The sequence below is a fragment of the Vigna radiata genome, unplaced genomic scaffold (assembly GCF_000741045.1).
Source record: "Vigna radiata var. radiata cultivar VC1973A unplaced genomic scaffold, Vradiata_ver6 scaffold_368, whole genome shotgun sequence".
Classification (NCBI taxonomy): domain Eukaryota; kingdom Viridiplantae; phylum Streptophyta; class Magnoliopsida; order Fabales; family Fabaceae; genus Vigna; species Vigna radiata.
In genome coordinates this window covers 96,246-115,500 of record NW_014542357.1, presented here as the reverse complement: position 1 = coordinate 115,500, position 19,255 = coordinate 96,246, and the positions used below count along the sequence as shown (strand labels likewise).

General features: G+C 33.8%; 3 protein-coding genes across 3 annotated transcripts; 2 read left to right on the top strand and 1 right to left on the bottom strand.

Annotated features, from left to right (window-relative positions):
- The first annotated feature begins 289 nt into the window (after positions 1-289).
- Positions 290-4,506, top strand: LOC106779628 (MICOS complex subunit Mic10). The gene is made up of 3 exons (XM_014667780.2): positions 290-511; positions 3,403-3,542; positions 4,272-4,506. Exons 1-3 carry the CDS (start codon positions 382-384, stop codon positions 4,281-4,283), a joined length of 282 nt encoding a protein of 93 aa, XP_014523266.1. The 5' UTR covers positions 290-381; the 3' UTR covers positions 4,284-4,506.
- Positions 4,507-8,053: 3,547 nt separating this feature from the next.
- On the bottom strand, positions 8,054-10,064 carry LOC106779630 (carboxymethylenebutenolidase homolog). Its single transcript, XM_014667782.2, has 3 exons — positions 9,888-10,064; positions 8,710-9,007; positions 8,054-8,610 (listed from the first exon to the last, which is right to left on the bottom strand). The coding sequence occupies exons 1-3, from the start codon at positions 10,009-10,011 to the stop codon at positions 8,091-8,093; spliced, it is 942 nt and encodes a 313-aa protein (XP_014523268.1). The 5' UTR covers positions 10,012-10,064; the 3' UTR covers positions 8,054-8,090.
- Positions 10,065-10,394: 330 nt separating this feature from the next.
- Positions 10,395-14,387, top strand: LOC106779626. Its single transcript, XM_014667779.2, has 3 exons — positions 10,395-10,915; positions 12,666-12,814; positions 13,316-14,387. Exons 1-3 carry the CDS (start codon positions 10,690-10,692, stop codon positions 13,988-13,990), a joined length of 1,050 nt encoding a protein of 349 aa, XP_014523265.1. The 5' UTR covers positions 10,395-10,689; the 3' UTR covers positions 13,991-14,387.
- The last annotated feature ends 4,868 nt before the right edge of the window (positions 14,388-19,255 follow it).

The window sequence follows — 19,255 nt, the reverse complement described above, 5'->3', positions numbered from 1 at the left end:
AATTATTTATTTTATTAACTAAATAAATAAATTATTTTTATTTATTAAAAAGATAAAAATTATCCAATTAAAAAATTATATGAAAAAAGTTATCATCTAATATATTTTGATGATATTGTATGTATGGTATATATATAAAATATTCATTTCCAAAACGAAAATGCGGGGTATAGGAGGGAATTACATGGGTTCGGAAAGTAATTGCCCAGGACGGATAATAGAAATGCAACCCACCCGAACCCGAAAGGGCACATGTTTTCGGAACAAATAGAAGAGCACCCAGAATGGAATAAAAAGAAGTATCGGCGTACCAGAGACGAGTTGTTTGATAAAAAAACGAAAAAGAAAAAAACCAGAGGTGGTTCTAGCCCTACAACTACAATGGCTGACACGCAAATCATTCCCCCACAGCATGACCTCGATGCCAAATGGGACGCCTGCCTTGATCTCACCGTCCGTCGCTTCGTCTACTCCTCATCTGCCGGTGCTTTTGCCGGTCTCTTATTTTTCAGTCAGTACCATATTTCTTTCATTCATTTTTTTTTTTTCCGAGTATGCTGAGTGTTCTGATTTCAATCTCTGAAGAAAATCCTGTGTTCTTTTCTCGTTTCTGGGATGAAAGCACCACATTTATATACCATCATATTCTTTTATCACTCTTATTATATACTTGATCTTCTTTATTAAATTAACCCTACACCAAAATCTAATCTCCAAATTCCTCTCAAACCTTCTACCCGTTATCGCAATAAGAAAACCCCGTAATTACCGGCCACTTGGGAAGAATGCCGATGTCACAACTTTTTGTGTCTGTTTGCTTTCTCGCGAGATTTCATTCACAGCACAAGTTTGATATATGTGCCACATTATGTTCTGACCTTTTTGTTCAAAATTGTTTTTTTTTAAACACTTTCATTCTCTTAAGCAATCAATTTATCATCCGAAATCTATTACATTTTTTTTTTAATTGTTTCCACAACAAGTGCATTGAGTGCCAAAATATAGACGAGAGATGTTGTATCACATTCTTTTCTTCAATTTTCCTCTACTCAAGTGGTCAGGGAGAAGCTACTAGAAAATGAAAATATGCTTAGAGGATAAACACTTTTAGATATGTTAAGGGACAAACAACTTTACGAAGCAGAAATATGCTCAGATTCCACGCCTAAACTTACAAGAATTTGCTTAAAACAAAAAGAAAGATTTAAAACGCCTAGATAATGCCCAAGGTCAATTACCCCTGTCAAGATGATTGATGGTTTAGCGTGTTTTGTTCTGGTTCTTAGCCTTGTCTACTTTTTGTGTGAAAATCAGTTAGTACTGGGTTGGACAGAGAACATTCCAGTATTCTCTACAGTTATGGTTTCAGCTAAACAATCAGGGTTGAAGGGTGTTGAAAGTTTGAAAGCCTGAGTCATTCTAGGATTTTCTTTTGTTCTTGATCATTGGATTTTTTTTTCCTTCTTTGTACTGACTGCCGTTGGAACAAGTTCATCTTTTTTGGGTGAATGCTTTTGGTTAAGATGGATTGTTTGTTTTTCACTTATTTATCGGCCTTTGCTTGTAGGAGAGTAATAGAAAATATTTAGTTTTTCATTGGAATATCCTAGAATGTTGTGCAGCAAGCATTTTTTGAGTTCTTTACAGATTTTTTGGGTGTTTGGTTTAGAGAACATGTTTTGTGTTTAGGAAAAGGTGAAAATGAAAATAGAAAACAATAAAAGGTTGGTTTCCCCTATTTCCCTCAGAAACTTCTGAAAATAGGAAACACATTGAGAAAGAATATTCTTGTTCAAACAAATGGCTCTTTATATTTCTTTATTATGTTTCCTTATTTTATATGATTACTTGGTCTCTTTCCCAGTGGACCTGAGATTGTACTAATGATTGTAATACTTGATCTAATTATTACTATAAATAGGCATATTGTGTTGGGGGAATTGTAAACATTATAACCTCCCAATGGAGTATTCACTAATATTACTGGTAAATGTCATTCTCTTGTTTCCTTCTTTCTTGACCCTAAACCTATATTTTCTTTATTAAAAGATACTTGATCAGTTGCAAATATTATGGTACAAACGACCCAACATCAATGTTTCGTGCTCTTGGTCTATCTAACATTATCAACTAGCATAATTAATGGAGTGTCTACAAAAATATCATATATTTTTGGCTTAAATATGCTCAAGGTCTTTGCAAATACAGTGATTTTAAAGTGCTTAAAAATTTTGGTTTTTTGATCCATGTAATGTCTGTTGTCACTTGTTTTGGTTTCTCATGAACTTGCCGAAGCAACATGTTTTATGTCCTTTCAAATATAACAATTTTAATTTTTGTTCTTAGCCCCTGTAAATACAGTGGTTTTCTTTCCGATGCCATTTCGGCCCTGCAAAATTTGGTGGTTTGTGTTTTTAGTCTCTGCTGCAATGCCAAGTACTACAACAAGTTAGGATGATGAACATTACAAGGATCAAAAACCAGTTTTTTGCAGGGGCTAAAGGCAAGTTGGCATATTTCCAGGAATGTAAAACATATTTAAGCCTCATTTTTTTTTTTTTTTATTTTAGTTTAGCAAGATGATAATATTATTTGATAACCTTAGTGATTTACCATGCCTTTGCTCTGCTGATTTGGATTAAAACCAATTAACTGTCCCCAATCCCATGCATATTTTTCTTAGTATTTTTTTTTTTGTGTGTGCATTTTGGGCGTAAATTTTCAAAGTACTATTTGTTTTGCTAAATTGAACTTGCATGCTGTTGCATCTACTGCCTCTGAGCCTGTTATGGTTGTATTGAAGACCAATGTCTGTTTGAAAAAAGAATAACGGCCTATACTTTGCAAACTTGGCTCGGCATATTTTTCTTAGTATTATATTTTTTTTGTGTGTGCATTTTGAACGTAAATTTTCAAAGTACTATTTGTTTTGCTAAATTGAACTTGCATGCTGTTGCATCTATTGCCTCTGAGCCTGTTATGGTTGTCTTGAAGACCAATGTCAGTTTGAAAAAAGAATGACGGCCTATACTTTGCAAACTTGGCTCAGCATACAATTAATGACATATAAGCCAATTTGTTGGGTGAGTGTCACGATTAGTGTTGTCATTAGTAGGTCCCATCTTTAGAAAATTTGGTTTTTATAATCAATTTGAGCTGCTGATTTTATTTTATTTTCTTACATTATTAAACCAAGGTTAAGTTATTTCTATGTTGCTGGTTTAATTTGGGGTTTTTGTAGTGTCTTTTATTATACAATACAATCATTTTATAAGTATTATATACCTTTATGGTTGAGACTTGTATCTTTGTGTTTGGGACTTCCTCAAATACTTGAATCTGTGGTTGAGACTTTCCCAAATTGTTAATGTTGAATTTTTTTGCTTCTGATTATTGTACTAGGGAGTCCTGTAACTCGATGGGCATCTATTGCTTTTGGTGCTGGAGTTGGAATTGGATCTGCATATGCAGAATGTTCTCGTCTATTTGACGGACCTCCAACAAAATTACCCCTACCTAAGGTCTCCGAAACTGTTGCTCAGGTAGGATTTGGCTTTTATTTTCTTGTGTATATATAATGCTACAATCCAATAGAAAGGTATGGGTCCTTAGGCCCACTCCCTCATTGGAAGTACAGGATTTTGGTGTTTATAGGGCATTGGGCTTTCCAATTTCACAATTTCAGAGTATGTAGGACTTTTTATTGAAAGGCTGTACTTGCAGATTTGACAGGGTGTCTTTTCCGTTTAAAACGGAAGAGGAAAGGAATTATCTTTCGTGATGGTAGGAACATAAATTGTGTTGACTAATGACCAATGAGATAAAATAGTTCAATGTGTTCTCACATGTAATCGGAGTGACCCCAGCCATAAGGTTAGCGTACCCAGGCTGTTTAAGTTGTGGAGCGCCTATAACTGTGGAGTTTTTCTGTTTAATTTAAAGACGTGCTAATAGCTCTACTTAGTCATAAGTCTGTGTTTATGTTTCTGGTTTAGTCAAATATATCGTGATTCTAGAGCCACAGTATAGTTGTGAGAACTTATTTTATTTCCTGTCGTTTGAAGGCTGTTTTAAATAGCAACGTTTGCCTGTTCAATCCAATAGCAATGCTTCTGGGGGTTCGCTAGTTCGATTATACTGCGTATTTTTCAGTTCTAACAGGGCACCAGTGTGATAATATTGCTCATGGTGGCAAGTGCGACGCATGTATTTAAAGAACTAGATTTGAACATAATTAACGTACTTAATGCTTTTGTTTCCGGAATGTGCAGGGCTCCGAGTAGATGCCACAACGCGAAGAAATCAGAATTTTCTTGTGATCGTTGATGGTTCCTTATAGCATTATTGCTCCTCCAAATTATGCACTACCATGTTTCATAAATGAACAAACATCTCGTATATTTTATTCCCTAGTTTTTACAAACATTTGTTCTCATGTAATCTGAGCACTGTTTATGTGGCGACGAATTGAAAAAGCAAAGGAAGTTTTCTTCAGATTTGTTTTTCTATTAGCTTTATTTTTTATGTGGCCTAGCTAAGTTATTTTGCTTGCCATTGTTTTCAAATTGGATCGAAAATTGAACTGAACGTTTCAGGCAATGATTCTATCAGTATAATGGGTTAAATCATATGGTCGGGCATGATATTTTGATAATTAATGTAATATAACTTGTATAAATAAGATTGAGAAAGGACATATATTATTCAACCTACATTGTTTGTGCTTTTGTTTGATTGACCTATATATAGAGAGATTACAAAAAAAGTCAATTGACTTCTCTTAAACCCTAACCCTAAAGTCTGGTATATGCAAATTGAAATTTAGATTTTTAGAGATTTAGCTATAATGTCTAGAGTTTATTAGATCTGGTAAACTTGTAATATATTTTTTGGATAATAACTTCTAACAAAATGACAATTAATCTATATGTTTGTTTAGTTGTCTCCTGAAATCTCAAATTAAAGGTAATACGAAAAGGTGTTTAATTGTTGTGGATGTATATCTGACTTTTGCTTATCAAGATTTCGTTTCTTATTTTTTTAAAGGTTTAAATACTCTTTTTGTTTATTTTTGTAATATAAAACTCAATTTTTTAGGTGTTCAATGTGGTATTAATTTTTGTAATTTATATTTAATTTGTTTTTTTTATAATGTTGTCTAAATTGTTAAGGACAAATTGATTATGTTTTGTTTGAATGACATATTTCATTTCAAAAGAAGTATACATTAGATATTCTAGAGAAAATTGGCTTGATGAATTTAAAATTTGTTGACACATCACGAATCTTGATGCTAAACTCTTACCAAATCTTAAGCATATTTTAGACTACGAGCAGTATAGAAGATTAGTTGGAAAATTGAATTACTTTAACGTCACTCAAACTGACATTTCATTTATAAACAATATGGTGAGTCAATTTTTCAATTCCCCATGTGAAGATCACAAGAAAACAATTATCCGTATATTAAAGTTCATTAAAAGATTTCTTGGAAAAGGTTTATTATATGATTCCAATCACCATACAAGCATTGTTTGTTATTCAAATGTTGATTGAAAATTATCTCATTTTGATAAATGATCTATTTCTAGATATTGTGTTTCCATTGGTAGTAATTTGATCTCTTGGAAGAGCAGAAAAATAAAGTGTTGTGACAATATTTAGTGCAAAAACATAATATAGAGCTATGACTCAACTACTTGTGAACTTATTTGACTTAAGTATTGCTTAAAGAGTTGCAATTTGGATATGTCACTTAAATGACACTTATATGTAACAATTAGACTACTCTTCATATTAGTTCTAATATTGTCTTTCATAAATAACCAAACACATTGAGATTGATTGTCATTTCCTTTAAGAGAATATTGTATTTGGAGACATCAAGACTGAGTTCGTTAACTCAAGTGATTAGTAACATATATTTTCATTAAGTCTTTATGAAAAGGAGGGTTAATTATATTTGTAAAAGACTTTGTACATACGATTTAAAGGTCAAAAAATTGGATACATGAGTCTAACTTTGTATTTACCAATATTAGTTACCAACATATACTTTTACTAAAAAAATTACCCAAAAAATTGGATGTATGAATCTAACTTTGTAGTTAGCACAACACTAAAATTGTTTACCAACATTTTTTACCATTTTTGTTGTTCTCATCACTGCAAGCTCTCCACAATCATAAATGGGTGTTAAACCTAAAACCTTAAACTCGTCACCATGAGAGGAATGACAAATTCATTGCCTCAACTATTACAAAAAGAGGAAGAAGATTGGACATAAGACATGCCTCACCAACGAATGCACATGTCTTTAAGTGGATGAGATAGTGCAATCCACTTTTTTAGGTAGAGAAAATACCCATTTCCTGTCATTCATAAATAGTAAACCTTAAAACCAATTTTCCTTTATTTTAATTTAAAACTAAAAATTCAACCTTGACCGAAGTTTGAGAAAGTTGAGACGAGTTAACCTTGACTGAAGTTTGAAACAAGTGGGTCTTGATCGAAGGTCGAGACGAGTTGGCCTTGGTCGAATCTCGAGACAAGTCGGGTTGGGCTGAAGGTCGAAATAAGTCTATCATGCCCGAAGTTTAAAATGGGTTTGCATAAACCAAAGGTCGAGTTGAGTAGGCTAAAGCCAGAGGTTGAATGGAGTAGGCTCGGGCAAATAACCGAGCTTAATGGACTCGAGCCAAATGTCAACCTAAATCACCCGACCTAGAGGTCGAGCCATGTTAGTTTGTGTTGAAGGTCAAGCACAATTGCCTCAAGTCAAAAGGGTGATCCGAGTCAACCTGGGTATATGGTCGAGCTAAGTTGACCTGGTCAAAGCTCATGAAAAGTTAACCTTAACCGAAAGTCAAGATAAGTTGATCTTGGTTGAAGTTCGAGACAAGTTGACCCTAGTTGAAGTTCAAAACTTGTTGACATGGGGCTAAAGATTGAGTTGAGTTGAATAGGTCCACGTTGAAGGTCAAATTCAGTAGGTCTAGGTTGCCAAGTCATTCAGACTTAAAGGTCAAGCCATGTCAATCTAGGTCGAAGGTTAAGCCCAATTGGTTAGATCTGAAGGGTCAAACTAAGATTACTCAGACGAAAGGTTAAGATGTGTCAGTTTGACCGAAGGTTGAGACTAAATTGGCACAGGTCGAAGGTTAAGACAAGTCGGCCTTGCACCAAAGTCAAGCTAAGTCAAGATAAGTTAACCTTAGTTAAAGTTTGAGACGATTTGACATTAGCTCAAGGGTTAAGTAAGCTTATGTCGAAGGTCAACTGAGTAGGTCCCGTCATAAAGTAAAGCCCAGTCACTTGGGATAAAGGTCCAGCTCAGTCGATTCAAACCGATAGATCGAGCTAAGTCGACTCAGGCAAAAGGTCGGGCTAAGTCAGCCAAATAGAAGTTTGAGACAAGTTACTCGTAACCATATATAGAGACGAGTAGGTTTTGACTAAAAGTCGAGTCAAGCCGCCTCGAGCTCATATCTAACCAAATCAGTCTAGACTAAATGTTGAGACTTTTTTGGATATGTGTAATTTTTCATCATAACCAATAAAAATTTCTAAGTGAAATTTCAATTTCATTTTTTCTTGAGTAAATTTCAAATTCTTTTATGTTAGTTATTTGAAATACCTTATTAAAATACTTTAATTTCAATTTCTTTTTAATTTCATCATTCAAACAAATCATTTTACTTCAATAAAATTTTAAATTTTCTAAATAAATGAATTACTCTCTTAAATTCTTTTATCCCAACACAATATAAAAGAGGACATGGGTCTTCCTTCTATGCTTGGTTAGAGAATCCATAAACATATTTCGAATTAAAGCATTGGAGGAAGTGGATGCGTGGGTATTCCTTTGGGGAGTATGGTGAGCCATCATTGTGAAACCGAATGCCTATTTCTATTGGCCTAAAAGCACCGGTTTAAGGATTAGAATTATGCATGAAGTGGCTGTTTTTGATTTATGACAGTCCATGGGAATTTCCTCGAGTGAAGAGAATGTATTCAAAATGTTAATGGCAGAAAAGTTGAGGGATAGTCACTATAACATGTTAAGACGCAAGTGTTGAATATATATAGTTTTATACAACCAAATGATCATATAGCCAGTCTCTCATAATCACATAAGCATGCTCAGCATCCACATCCTCTTCAGGAGATCCAGGCCGGTGAGCAAATCCGTGACCTCTACCTGGGAACACCACTACTTTGGAGCCCTCTCCAATTTTCTTCTGAATATTCTGGATTTCACTTACCACGCAAAGTGGGTCATTATCTCCTAAAATAAATAACACAGGAGCTTTTATATCAGAAGCAGCAATGGGATCCATCCTTGTTCCATAAAAGGAGATTCCAGCACCAAAACAAGAACCATGGTCTTGGGCCAGCACCTTCAACACTTGGCCACCTCCAAAGCAGAACCCAACAACGCCAAGTTTCTTGGAAATCCCAGCAGCCATAAATTCATCAAACAGCCATTTTGTCCATCTGCTAATATCTTCTGCTATCCTCTCCGGGTTTTGTCTACCAATCCACTCTTCAAACACATCTGCCTGCTCCTTTGTCCAAGGATTTCCACGAAATAAGTCTGGAACTAGAATGCTGCAAATTTGTTTACAATCATAAAGTGAAGACAACCACTATACAATGTGCGTAGTGAATCTTATTACGTTGTTGATAAGTAGGAGTTGCGGAACATACTTGTAACCATTGCAAGCTACCCGATATGCAAAATCTCTAGTGAAAGAGTCCTCCAAACCGAAAACATCAGAAAGAAGCAATAGGCCCGTTCCATTGTTATTTTTCACTGCCTTGAACAGATAAGCACGGATAGTATCATCACCCTCCCCAATTGAAAGCTCCACTCCACTCACTAGTTCACATGCTTCTTCATCATCTATCCCATCTTGCACATTCAGTAAGCTACAAGATATTTTTGAGTCTGCAGCATCTTGAACTGGTCTTGGAAGATTCAAATCGCACTTTTTCTGAAAACATGCTGAAGAATCGCACTCAAAAATGTAAATATACTCCATGGTCCAGAGAAGAGACTATTGTGTGAAGTAATTCAGGACTTTATGTCAGGGATTTGGAGTCCAAAGTACGACCCAACCCATTCCATGTATACATGCCTTCTCAGGTGTAAAGATCAATTAAGCCATTGTGGTTTGAAGAGGAAATAAAAGCAGTGCCATGCTCAATATGCATCCAAGTAATTTTATAATATTCAATGTCATTTAACAACGAAAAACAATGTCAAGAAAATGAGAGGAATAAGAGATTAAGAGAATTTTCAGAGTTGGCTAGAGTGAGAGAACCACCCAAGAAATTTATAAGTTATAGGCAAGATACGATTTTTAAAACACAGAATTTTGGTACCAATTACAAGACATTCTAAAAGAACAAAATATGAAATAGTTACGTGGTTCACTCCAGACTGTCCATCAGTTTGTGTCTCACTGTTATATTTGTAAACTGGTTAAATACACACCGGTTGATGAAGGAGAGAAGGTTAGTAAGGCATCTAAAACCAAAAGGTCACATCTGTCAAGGTAGACCATTTCTATGGCTTCTAAGAAAAACTCTTGGCCGCTGTTTCTGACATCAGTCGTCAAACTTGAGTTTAAAGTTTCTCGTTACTTTTGGCTAGAACAATTGGTGGATTGGGCAGTGTTCTGTCTTCGTCGGTAAACAACTCCTTACGACATCACAGTACTAATCAATCAGCATATCACCCTTAAAATGATGAAAATGACACACCCATGGTTTTCTTATCTAACCAGAAACAGCACATACAACTCTACCAATTTGAGTATTTTGAACAGAAATGATGTGAAAAAGGGGAGAAGAACAAAGGTATGAGGGAGCGAATAACGTACAGAGGAGAGGAGAAACGGAAGTTGGGAAGAAACGGCACTGACGGCTGAGAGGCTTTGCTATGTTTATGTTTATTCCATCACAAACACAAACTGATCCTATGCTTGTCCTTACAACTGTGGACATCCTTCCACCAATTACCTCAAACCTCCAAGAGGAATGTACATAAATGCTTGGTTTCCGAGGTAGATATTTAATATTGGTTCTATCCTCTATATATTATCCTTTTCCAAATCAAATAATACTACTATTTCAATATTTTTAAACATATAATTACATTTTCAAATTTATATTATGATATTTTTATTATTTCTAATTAACAATAATTTTAGTGCCAAATATGCTGGAGTTAATAATTAGATTACGAAGGAATAACCTTAATAATATAATGGATAAGTAACTAATGTCGAGCAAAGCAATCCCATTAATCTTATCCTGAGTAGGCGTTAGTTAGGCAGCCAGCGCATTTTATATCACAAGGAACGTTGTGGCTAACATACTCTTGTGATGTACACTTTTTCAGTCTCCACCATTGGGGTTCGGTTAAAATAAGCATATTCTCTCTCACTCGCTCCCTTTCCAAAGCGTCCTTTTCGTAATCGTAGTGTCTTTCATTAGCGTCTCTGTGATCGTCCTCTGTTCTTCTCTGTTTCTCCACTCGCTATCTTCTTCTTTTTTTGTTTTCTTCCTTATTTATCTTTTACATTAAAAATCTTCTTGCTTCTTACCTGTTCGTCATCGAACGTTCTCCACCCAGAGACGATAAAAATCCATTGCCCCAGTCAAAGGTAGTCAAAGGTCTGGATGGATCTGTGCGCTGTTCATGCGAAGAACCTTTTCCACACAAATTCGTTTTGCCATAGACCAATTTCCTTCAATTTGGGAAGGAGAGGAGTTCCTTTCGGAGTTGTTGATGGACGAGTGTTCGAGATCACTGTTCTGAGGCCAAAGTCGTACCGTAGAGGGCTTCGCCCATTTGTTATCAGCGCCACGGGCAAGAAGAATAATGACAACTCGTCCTCTTCTTCTGGTCCGTGAATTGCTTTAATTTCATATTTACATTTGTTTAATAGTCAATAACTTCTTGCTTTCGACTTGGAAATTTCTTTCTGTCGTTTTATTCGTCTGAGATCACAATTACATATAGGAACATCACATGCATGTCAATTGATTTAGGGTATCTTTGGGTGTTAGGGTTTGGAGAGGAAGGAAATAAGGCCATTTTTTTTTCATTTTTAATTATTGATAAATATTCTTTAATTTTATATATTTTATAAAATTAATGTGCTGTTATACGTTAATTGTTTGTTTATGTTTTACAAACAATAATAACTCAAAAAATATTTTTGCTTCCTTTTGTTCCTTGATTTAATTTTCTCCCTCAATCCCAAGTAATTCCATGGAAATTGTAATCCTCCTTCTCTTACTAACTACAAGTACGAAGCTTACCTTACCTTTGGTGGCCCAAGTTCGTTGTTATTTATTATTTTTATACTTGTTTGGGGATTTTTTGTTTGTGCTGCTTCCTATCCCTCCCCTGGAAATTCATTGAATCTAGGTCAATATTCTACGTTCCTTCCGGGGAACATAAATCTATTATGGAAATAGCTTATGATTAGGATTTAATAATTTATTTTAACACTTTTCCATTTTTCAAATCTTTTTTTCTTTCTTAAATATCTTCCAATCTTTTGCAAATTAAAGAAAATATGATTTCTATTTAACGAGATTCAACAAATGAAAGAAAAGGTCCAGTCCAGTCCAAAAATCAAGGATTTTGTTGCTTCTTTATCAAGTTCAGTCTAGAGCTCGCATCTTTCCGTGTGAGAGAAAGCTCTATGAAGAAATGACGAAAATGAGGAATGGCTATAGGTTATCCCTTTGTTTAATTTGTGATGTCAGTTTTAAAATTTCCAACTTGGGTGCTACAATGAGGCTTTTATAATAGTTTTGCAGTTGTGTTGAATAAATTATGCCTTCTTACAAACTAGATACATATTTGTAATTTGAGAAAAGAATTCATTAGAACTAAAAAAAAATCTGTGATTTAAATTTGTTTGTTGGTGAACATGTTTGGGTGAAAAGATTACCTCGTGAGACATTTCTGAAGTATGGACAATATGAAATTCTAAATGTGATAGTTTCTTATCTTCCAGTTTTGTGTACTTGGATTTAATTAAATACTCTGGCAGTGTCAATGATGTATAGACTGTTATCCAATTATAGACTATCATGTATGGTAAGATTTTCTTACTTTTGTTATAACTAGTTTGGAAGTTATCCCATGATGAGTTCTAATTGGTTTACTGTGTAAAAATCTCTATTACATTCTTATGCTGCTATCTTTGTTGGAGACTTGACATATTTTTTGTTCCTCTAAAGGTGCATTCTCTTCTTTTTGTTCGGAAAGGGTTGAGAACAAATGATCTTATTATCAAATTGGTCTGTTATTTATTTTTCTTTTACCAATTTTTTCATGAACGGGAGTGATATTTATATGACATTCGGGAAGCAGTTCTGTCTGGGGAAAACTACTTGGTCTTCTATTGTACTGTCCTTATTGTTTCTTTGGTAGAATTTGAAGACTTGTTGAAAAAATATCGTAGACTAAAGGATGGGAATTTTATTGATCACTTAAATAATAAGTATTGATGTCATAGTAAAACCACACTACCTAATACCTTTTTTTCCATATTATTTATTTTTTTCATTTTATTGTTTTCTCTTGATAATGATATGCTGTTACTGAAGTTCATTTGTGAATATGTTGGTCATTGCAGGCAACGATGGACGGTCTATGCCAGAAGGAGATGGTACTAGAGGAAACAGTTCTGCTGATGGTAACAAATCAGACAGCAACTCTGAGAAATGTCATCATGCTAATCTAGATTGGCGTGAGTTCAGAGCAAAGCTATATAGAGATGAGCTGGTGATGCATTCATTCTAAATGGGATCTATATGTAGCTCTTGCGTGCCATTTTTAATTGGAGGGAATGAATTTCATGAATCTTTTTCTTTTTTTATGTTTTGATGATTGTCATCTTCATGAATCTCAAAAAAATGTTATTTCAAACGTCTATTAGAACCACTCCTGTACTTTGTTACAGTCATAGAAGCATGCTTAATACATTCAGAACCGTCTCCTCTTGATGAATTTGTCAACAATCTAGGACACTTGGTTGAGTCAGACAACTATCCTACACCTGTTCTGTTAACCCAACTAATGATTTATATTGGTGGTGACCAGGTTTTAAGCCCTACAGGCTTGATTAATACGCTTTTATTAGTATTCTTTTTTACTTGTTGGTACTTGCAATACTTTTAATTATTGATGTAGACACAGTCATTTATGGTTTATCATATGTAAGAAATGCAGTGATTTACTTGCACATTATATTTTGTTAACCGGTTTTCTTCACTTCATTAACAGAAAGAAATATCAGATACTGACACTCATAATCAAAGTGGAACTTTGCCCGATTCCAATCCTCTTGAAACACTGTGGGCTCATCCTATTCCTGTGCCTGAGACTGGCTGCGTGCTTGTGGCTACCGAAAAGCTTGATGGTGTTCGCACCTTTGAAAGAACTGTTATTCTCCTTCTCAGATCCGGAACTAGACATCATCAAGGAGGGCCTTTTGGAATTATCATTAACCGTCCTCTGCACAAAAAAATCAAACACATGAAACCTACAAATCATGATCTATTAACTACCTTCTCTGATTGTTCTCTGCATTTCGGTGGACCTCTAGAGGCAAGCATGGTTTTATTGAAAACAGATGAGAAGATGAAGCTTCCAGGATTTGAAGAGGTAATTCCTGGGTTATGTTTTGGATCTCGAAACAGTTTGGATGATGCTGCAGGGCTTGTGAAGAAGGGAATTCTCAAGCCTCAGGACTTCAGATTCTTTGTTGGTTATGCTGGATGGCAACTAGATCAGCTGAGAGATGAAATTGATTCAGACTATTGGTATGTAGCTGCCTGTAGCTCAAGTTTGCTTTGTGGGGCATTATCAGATTCTTCAGAGAGTTTGTGGGAGGAGATTTTGCTGCTAATGGGTGGGCATTATTCAGAATTGAGCCGGAAACCAAAGCAAGACATGTAGGTATTATGGTTTCAGATTTAGATACAACTGAAGAAGGTGTAATCAGGATCATTTATCCTCCTTTCAAATAAGTAGATCTTCTCTTTTCCCTCTCGGTTATTATAAGAGAAATTGTACCTTACTGGGTTCTTGTAATTATACTTCGTTAGTATAGTTTGATGTAAGTATGAGAATAATTACGTTTATTTCAGAATTTCATCTATAGCACAAAGAGCACCAACAACCATTGAATTGGTATTTCCACGACCTATAAGCGCGGGATAATGGAATCAGCACCCAACCGCTACCCAAAAACCCCGAATTAAAAAAATCGATCGGAGGTCGGATCAAATAAGTTAAGTCGAGCTTAATCGGTTTTTTTGGACGGTTTCTGATTCAATTAAATTTTTTGATAGTATTCCATCTGAGCAAGAAGTTCTATAGAATTTATATTTGAAAGTTGCATGTATAATTTATCTTCTCGGCTTGTTCAAGTGTCCTTATGTCTGCATTTTAGCTTAATGGCTATTGTCTGTATAATTTTCTATATTACTGAGGTGAAGTACTGGATTACAAATTTCTTTATTTACAATACTCAACTCCAGGTTGAGCGTTCAAACTCACTATTTTTGCTTTTGTGTAGCATCTGGTTTTTGTAGTGATTGTAATGTGTGTTGGGCTTGTGAGTTCTATAATGTTTTTAGAAGAATTTGATAGTTCTATGAAAGGGAGTTTGAATAGAATTATTAAAACATTTTTCTGGAAAATTGTTCGCGATTAACCTCTCATTATCTGGTGGTTACACATGTTCAGGAGTCATTATCTGGTGGTTCTATAACACATGTTCAGCAGTCTTTTGAAAGCTATAACCAATAAGTAATATATAGTGTATTTAAAGGATTAGTAATAACAAAATTTAGTATTAGTTTACCTCAATTTAGCCGAATATCAATAACAAAGTATTCCACCAAACACTATTATTGTTATCACTTTTAATTTATATAAAACTACTTTTGACCATGAGTACATGCGTCTCTTATTAAGTACACAAAGTCTCTTAAATTCTTTTAAGGTTCAAGTGTGGGCGCACAATCTTTCAAGTAAAACTACAAAAAACATCTTTAAGCTATATAATAAAAAATTATTATTTGATTACAAGGTTTACACTCAATGGATATAAAATTATAGATTTTTTTTACAAAAGGCAAATTTGATACGAAAACTACATAAATATACAAATTTAAAAGAAAATACAAGAATAAGTAAGTTGTTTAACCTCTACACCATTTTAAATAAAGAAACTACATGAATATATAAATTTTAAAAAAATATGAGAATAGGTAAATTGTTTAACCTTCACATCATTTTAAATAAAGGAATCATACAAATTCTATATGATTTTTTTTTTATGTTCATCAACACGCAGTCAACTTAAAAGTTGTTAGACACCCCCAACGACTTTCAATTGCATTTTATAAAAATCGTCTAGGGGCAACTTATAACAAAGTTGACCTCATGTAACCGAGCTATCATAAATTCAGGTGAAACACATATTATAATCGAGCTAATCTCATGGAGTCCGAAAAGAGACAAGGAAAGCTCGGTGAAGCATGTGAAGAGCTCAGTGGAACATATGGAGAGCTCAATGAAGCATGTGCATAGCTTAATGAAACATGTAGTTAGCTCGATAGACAATTGTTTTGCTCTTTGACGACTTTCTATTGAAATCAAAAGTCGTCAACCTCACCGAGCGACTTACATTGAACTTTCCACATGTTCCATCGAGCTAATGACTTTTAATTTCAATAAAAAGTCATCCAAGGGCAAAATAACTTCTAATTTCTATAAAACAACTCCACCAAACTAACCACATGCTCCACTAAACTCTCCACATGCTTCACTAACCTCTCCATATCCCTTTTTTAGCTCTATGAGGTTAACTTAATTACAATACTTGTTCCACCTGGACTTATGATAACTTGGTTACAAGTTACCCCAAAATGACTTTCACAAAATGTTATTAGAAGTCGTTGGAGGCCTAATGACGAATTAATTGCATGTTGACCGACATAGGAAACAAAAGTTGTGTGGGAAGTGTAAGACTTCTTCATATAAAATTGTGTGGGGCGATAAGAATCGCCCCTTCATGTAATTTTTTAAAAATTTGTCTATTCCTATAATTTTCCTATCATATTTGTTTATTTTTGTTTAAAAAAATTGAAATTATATAATACTTGTTCTAGATATTACTTCCTCACATTATAAGACTTTTTTGACACTTTTCTACATGGATGCGTAAATTGCTCATTAGTCTCAAAGCCTTCTTTTTCTTTTTTGCATGGAAGTGTTTTTTTACATAGACATCTAGAAAAAACTGTTACATGCTTTAGGGCCTCTTCGATTACTATTTTTTAGAGTTTCATGACTTTCTATTGACATTCTTTAAATTATGATAATGGATCACATTCTTTATCTATTGTACCAGATGATCGTCCTGTCTGACCGGAGAATCAACCATTACTCAAATTATCCCAGGAGCCACCAACGAGATCGATATGCCTAGAAGCAAACAGGTCGACTATGAGTCAACATAATTAACCTCAATGTTGATAAAATTAGAGGTAAAGTGTGATTATTCACAATTGCGTCGTGATTAGGCCGATCTTAATCAAAAGTCCACTCTAAAACCTTTAAATATATGTTTGAGGTAATGAGTTACGTAACTTGCATTTACTGTATTATTAATTTTTGAATTGCCAATGTTAAGTTGACTTTGGTATCAGAGTGTCTTTTACAGGTACCCTCTGAACGATTTGGATGAACAGTTAAGCTAGAACTTGGACTTTAGGATAAATTTTGTACCCTAGACGACTCACTAGACTTTGGACCGTGGACCTTGATTCTATATTCTAAGACATATATGTATTAGTGACAATACTAAATCAAGATTTCTAATGAATGATACTGTGTGTTAGAGTTTTGTTTTGGAATAGTTCTCTGTTGATATGCAATCAATATGAAATGAAATCTCAAAAAACATGTTATAAGGGTTGACACTTCAATTAGGCATCTGATAGCGTCCTTCTTGAGCTAGGTTGGACCAAAGCACGAAAATGAAGCTATGGAGGAGGAAGTGATGCAGAAGCTACGAATATTGTGGTGAATCTCACGGTTTTAGGGGTGATTCTCATGGTTTTGTTGAGTATTTATGGTGGAATGGAGGTGTTTGATAGATCTCATGAGAGGTTGGACTAACTCTAAAGAAGGGTGGCTAAAGGGACTTCATGGGATGCTCTAGCCTTAACTTAAGACAAGATATGGATGCACAATGATTTTGTTAGCATAACCTTATGATTCATCAAGTGATTGTAGGGGGAGACACCTCTATTTATGGAGGAAGGTGTCTCCAAAGAATACCAAAACCCTAAAAACTATCTACTCTTAGAATGTCATGTGAAAATCCACTTTAGCTAAACTTTTTCCACTTAGAAATTGACACATGACCACTACCTTTATAAGAAAAATTTTCATTAAGAGTTTACCATATGACCACCATGCTCCACGGTAGGACACCTTTCACCAAGCTATGGTTACAATCCTTACATTACTTGATCCTTAATACAAGACTTAAAAGATATCCTATATTATTTGACCCTTATACAAGGTCTAGAAATATTTCATGAAGACCTTAAAAAAGAGCTTTGCTTCACCTTGCATAGACGACTCTACCTCTTCTTAAATGTGTTTGGATAATGGCTAAATGTCATCAGCATCTATTTTACATAACTTAGAGTTTGTTGTTAGAACTTCAATAAAATTGTTTGTTCATGGTTCTCTTTATATGGAATACTTTCTTTTAAGTGTGACTACTTCTTACACCCCATAACTTATTATACCTTATTTTATCCTTTATTAAAAAATATTAAAAACCTTAAAATCCTAATTTCACATTCTTTTTTCTTTCTTGTGTCACGAAATGTTCTACACATTCCTTCCTCTTGCTTTATTTTCATCTTTTACACAAAGTCACGCAAGATTAAAGATGAAATTCCTATTCAACATGTGATGAGAAGTGAAAGATCAAAGAAGAAATTTTCTTTTTTAAGAAAATAACCATAAAAAATAAGTTGTTTGGGTTATTTTAAGAATCATAGAACTTGAATATTGAAATATAATTTTTCTTTTGAAAAGTGGAATAAAAAAAAATTCAAAAATAAGTATTCCAAAAATTATTTCTAGATTTGAAAAATACCTTCCGAAATTTTTATATATTTTAGAATACTTGTTCTTAGGGGTGTTTTTTATTTGGAAATACCTTTAAGAACCACCATTTTGAAATATAGAAAAACTTTCAAAACAAATTTTTAAAAATATTCTGTCAGAAAATACCTCTCGAAATACTTATTTTGATTTTTTTTATAGTCTAGGTCTAGAAATACTTTTGGAATAGTGATTTCAAAATAAAAAAGCATTTCAGAATAAATATTTTGGAAAATTGAAAATATCTTTCAAAATACCTGTTTCGAAAGTTCTTTTTCTGTTTTAAATAATCCAAAAAATTTCTTCTCCATGATTATTCCTCTCCAAATTTCTTTTTTTTTTCTTCAACCTTTCACTTTTCATCATTACACGTTGAGTGAGGATTTCACCTTAAATCCTTCACGCTTTTTCATGCAGGGTATTTCATGACACAATGAAAGTATGGGAATGTAAAATTAGGGTTTGAAGGGTTTTTTAATATTTTCATTTTGCGGCTCAAGAAAGGAAAGGAAAGAGAATGTGGAATTAGGATGTTAAAGTTTTTAATATTTGTTAATAAAGGATAAAATGAAGATATTATAACTTATGGGTATTGGAAGAAAAAAGGGAGGTGCAGAAAGTAACAATCTCTTTTAAGTTATCTTAATTTGATTTGATCATAGAGAGTTATATTTTCTTATTCACATTAAATAAATAACTTGGTTAAATAAATCAAAATTAATTATCATCTAAACCATCAATTGTTTAAGAGTGTTGTTTATTTGTATATGTTTATTTTTTAGCGTCTTATTTTCTATATTGTATTAACTATTAATTCTAATTGATTTATTATATGTTTAATTTCATGAATAGTGTGTTTGGTTTAATGTGATATTTAAATACACTAATACAAATTAGTAATTTTTTAAGAGAATTTATAATCTTGATTCCCTTGTCAAAATCGAGGATTTGAATTGTCATAAGAGAAATTTATTAGCAAGATGGTTAATTATTATAATTTCTTTATACAATTGTATGTTAAAAATT

Excerpts from the sequence above, each read along its gene's own strand:
- LOC106779628 (XM_014667780.2), top strand. The coding sequence starts at position 382 with ATGGCTGACACGCAAATCATTCCCCCACAGCATGACCTCGATGCCAAA. Across the intron at positions 512-3,402 it reads TGCCGGTCTCTTATTTTTCA|GGAGTCCTGTAACTCGATGG; the intron begins GTCAGTACCATA and ends TTATTGTACTAG.
- LOC106779630 (XM_014667782.2), bottom strand. The coding sequence starts at position 10,011 with ATGTCCACAGTTGTAAGGACAAGCATAGGATCAGTTTGTGTTTGTGAT. Across the intron at positions 9,008-9,887 it reads TTCCGTTTCTCCTCTCCTCT|CATGTTTTCAGAAAAAGTGC; the intron begins GTACGTTATTCG and ends GCGATTCTTCAG. Across the intron at positions 8,611-8,709 it reads GTAGCTTGCAATGGTTACAA|CATTCTAGTTCCAGACTTAT; the intron begins GTATGTTCCGCA and ends ACAAATTTGCAG.
- LOC106779626 (XM_014667779.2), top strand. The coding sequence starts at position 10,690 with ATGGATCTGTGCGCTGTTCATGCGAAGAACCTTTTCCACACAAATTCG. Across the intron at positions 10,916-12,665 it reads CAACTCGTCCTCTTCTTCTG|GCAACGATGGACGGTCTATG; the intron begins GTCCGTGAATTG and ends TGGTCATTGCAG. Across the intron at positions 12,815-13,315 it reads AGCTATATAGAGATGAGCTG|AAAGAAATATCAGATACTGA; the intron begins GTGATGCATTCA and ends CTTCATTAACAG.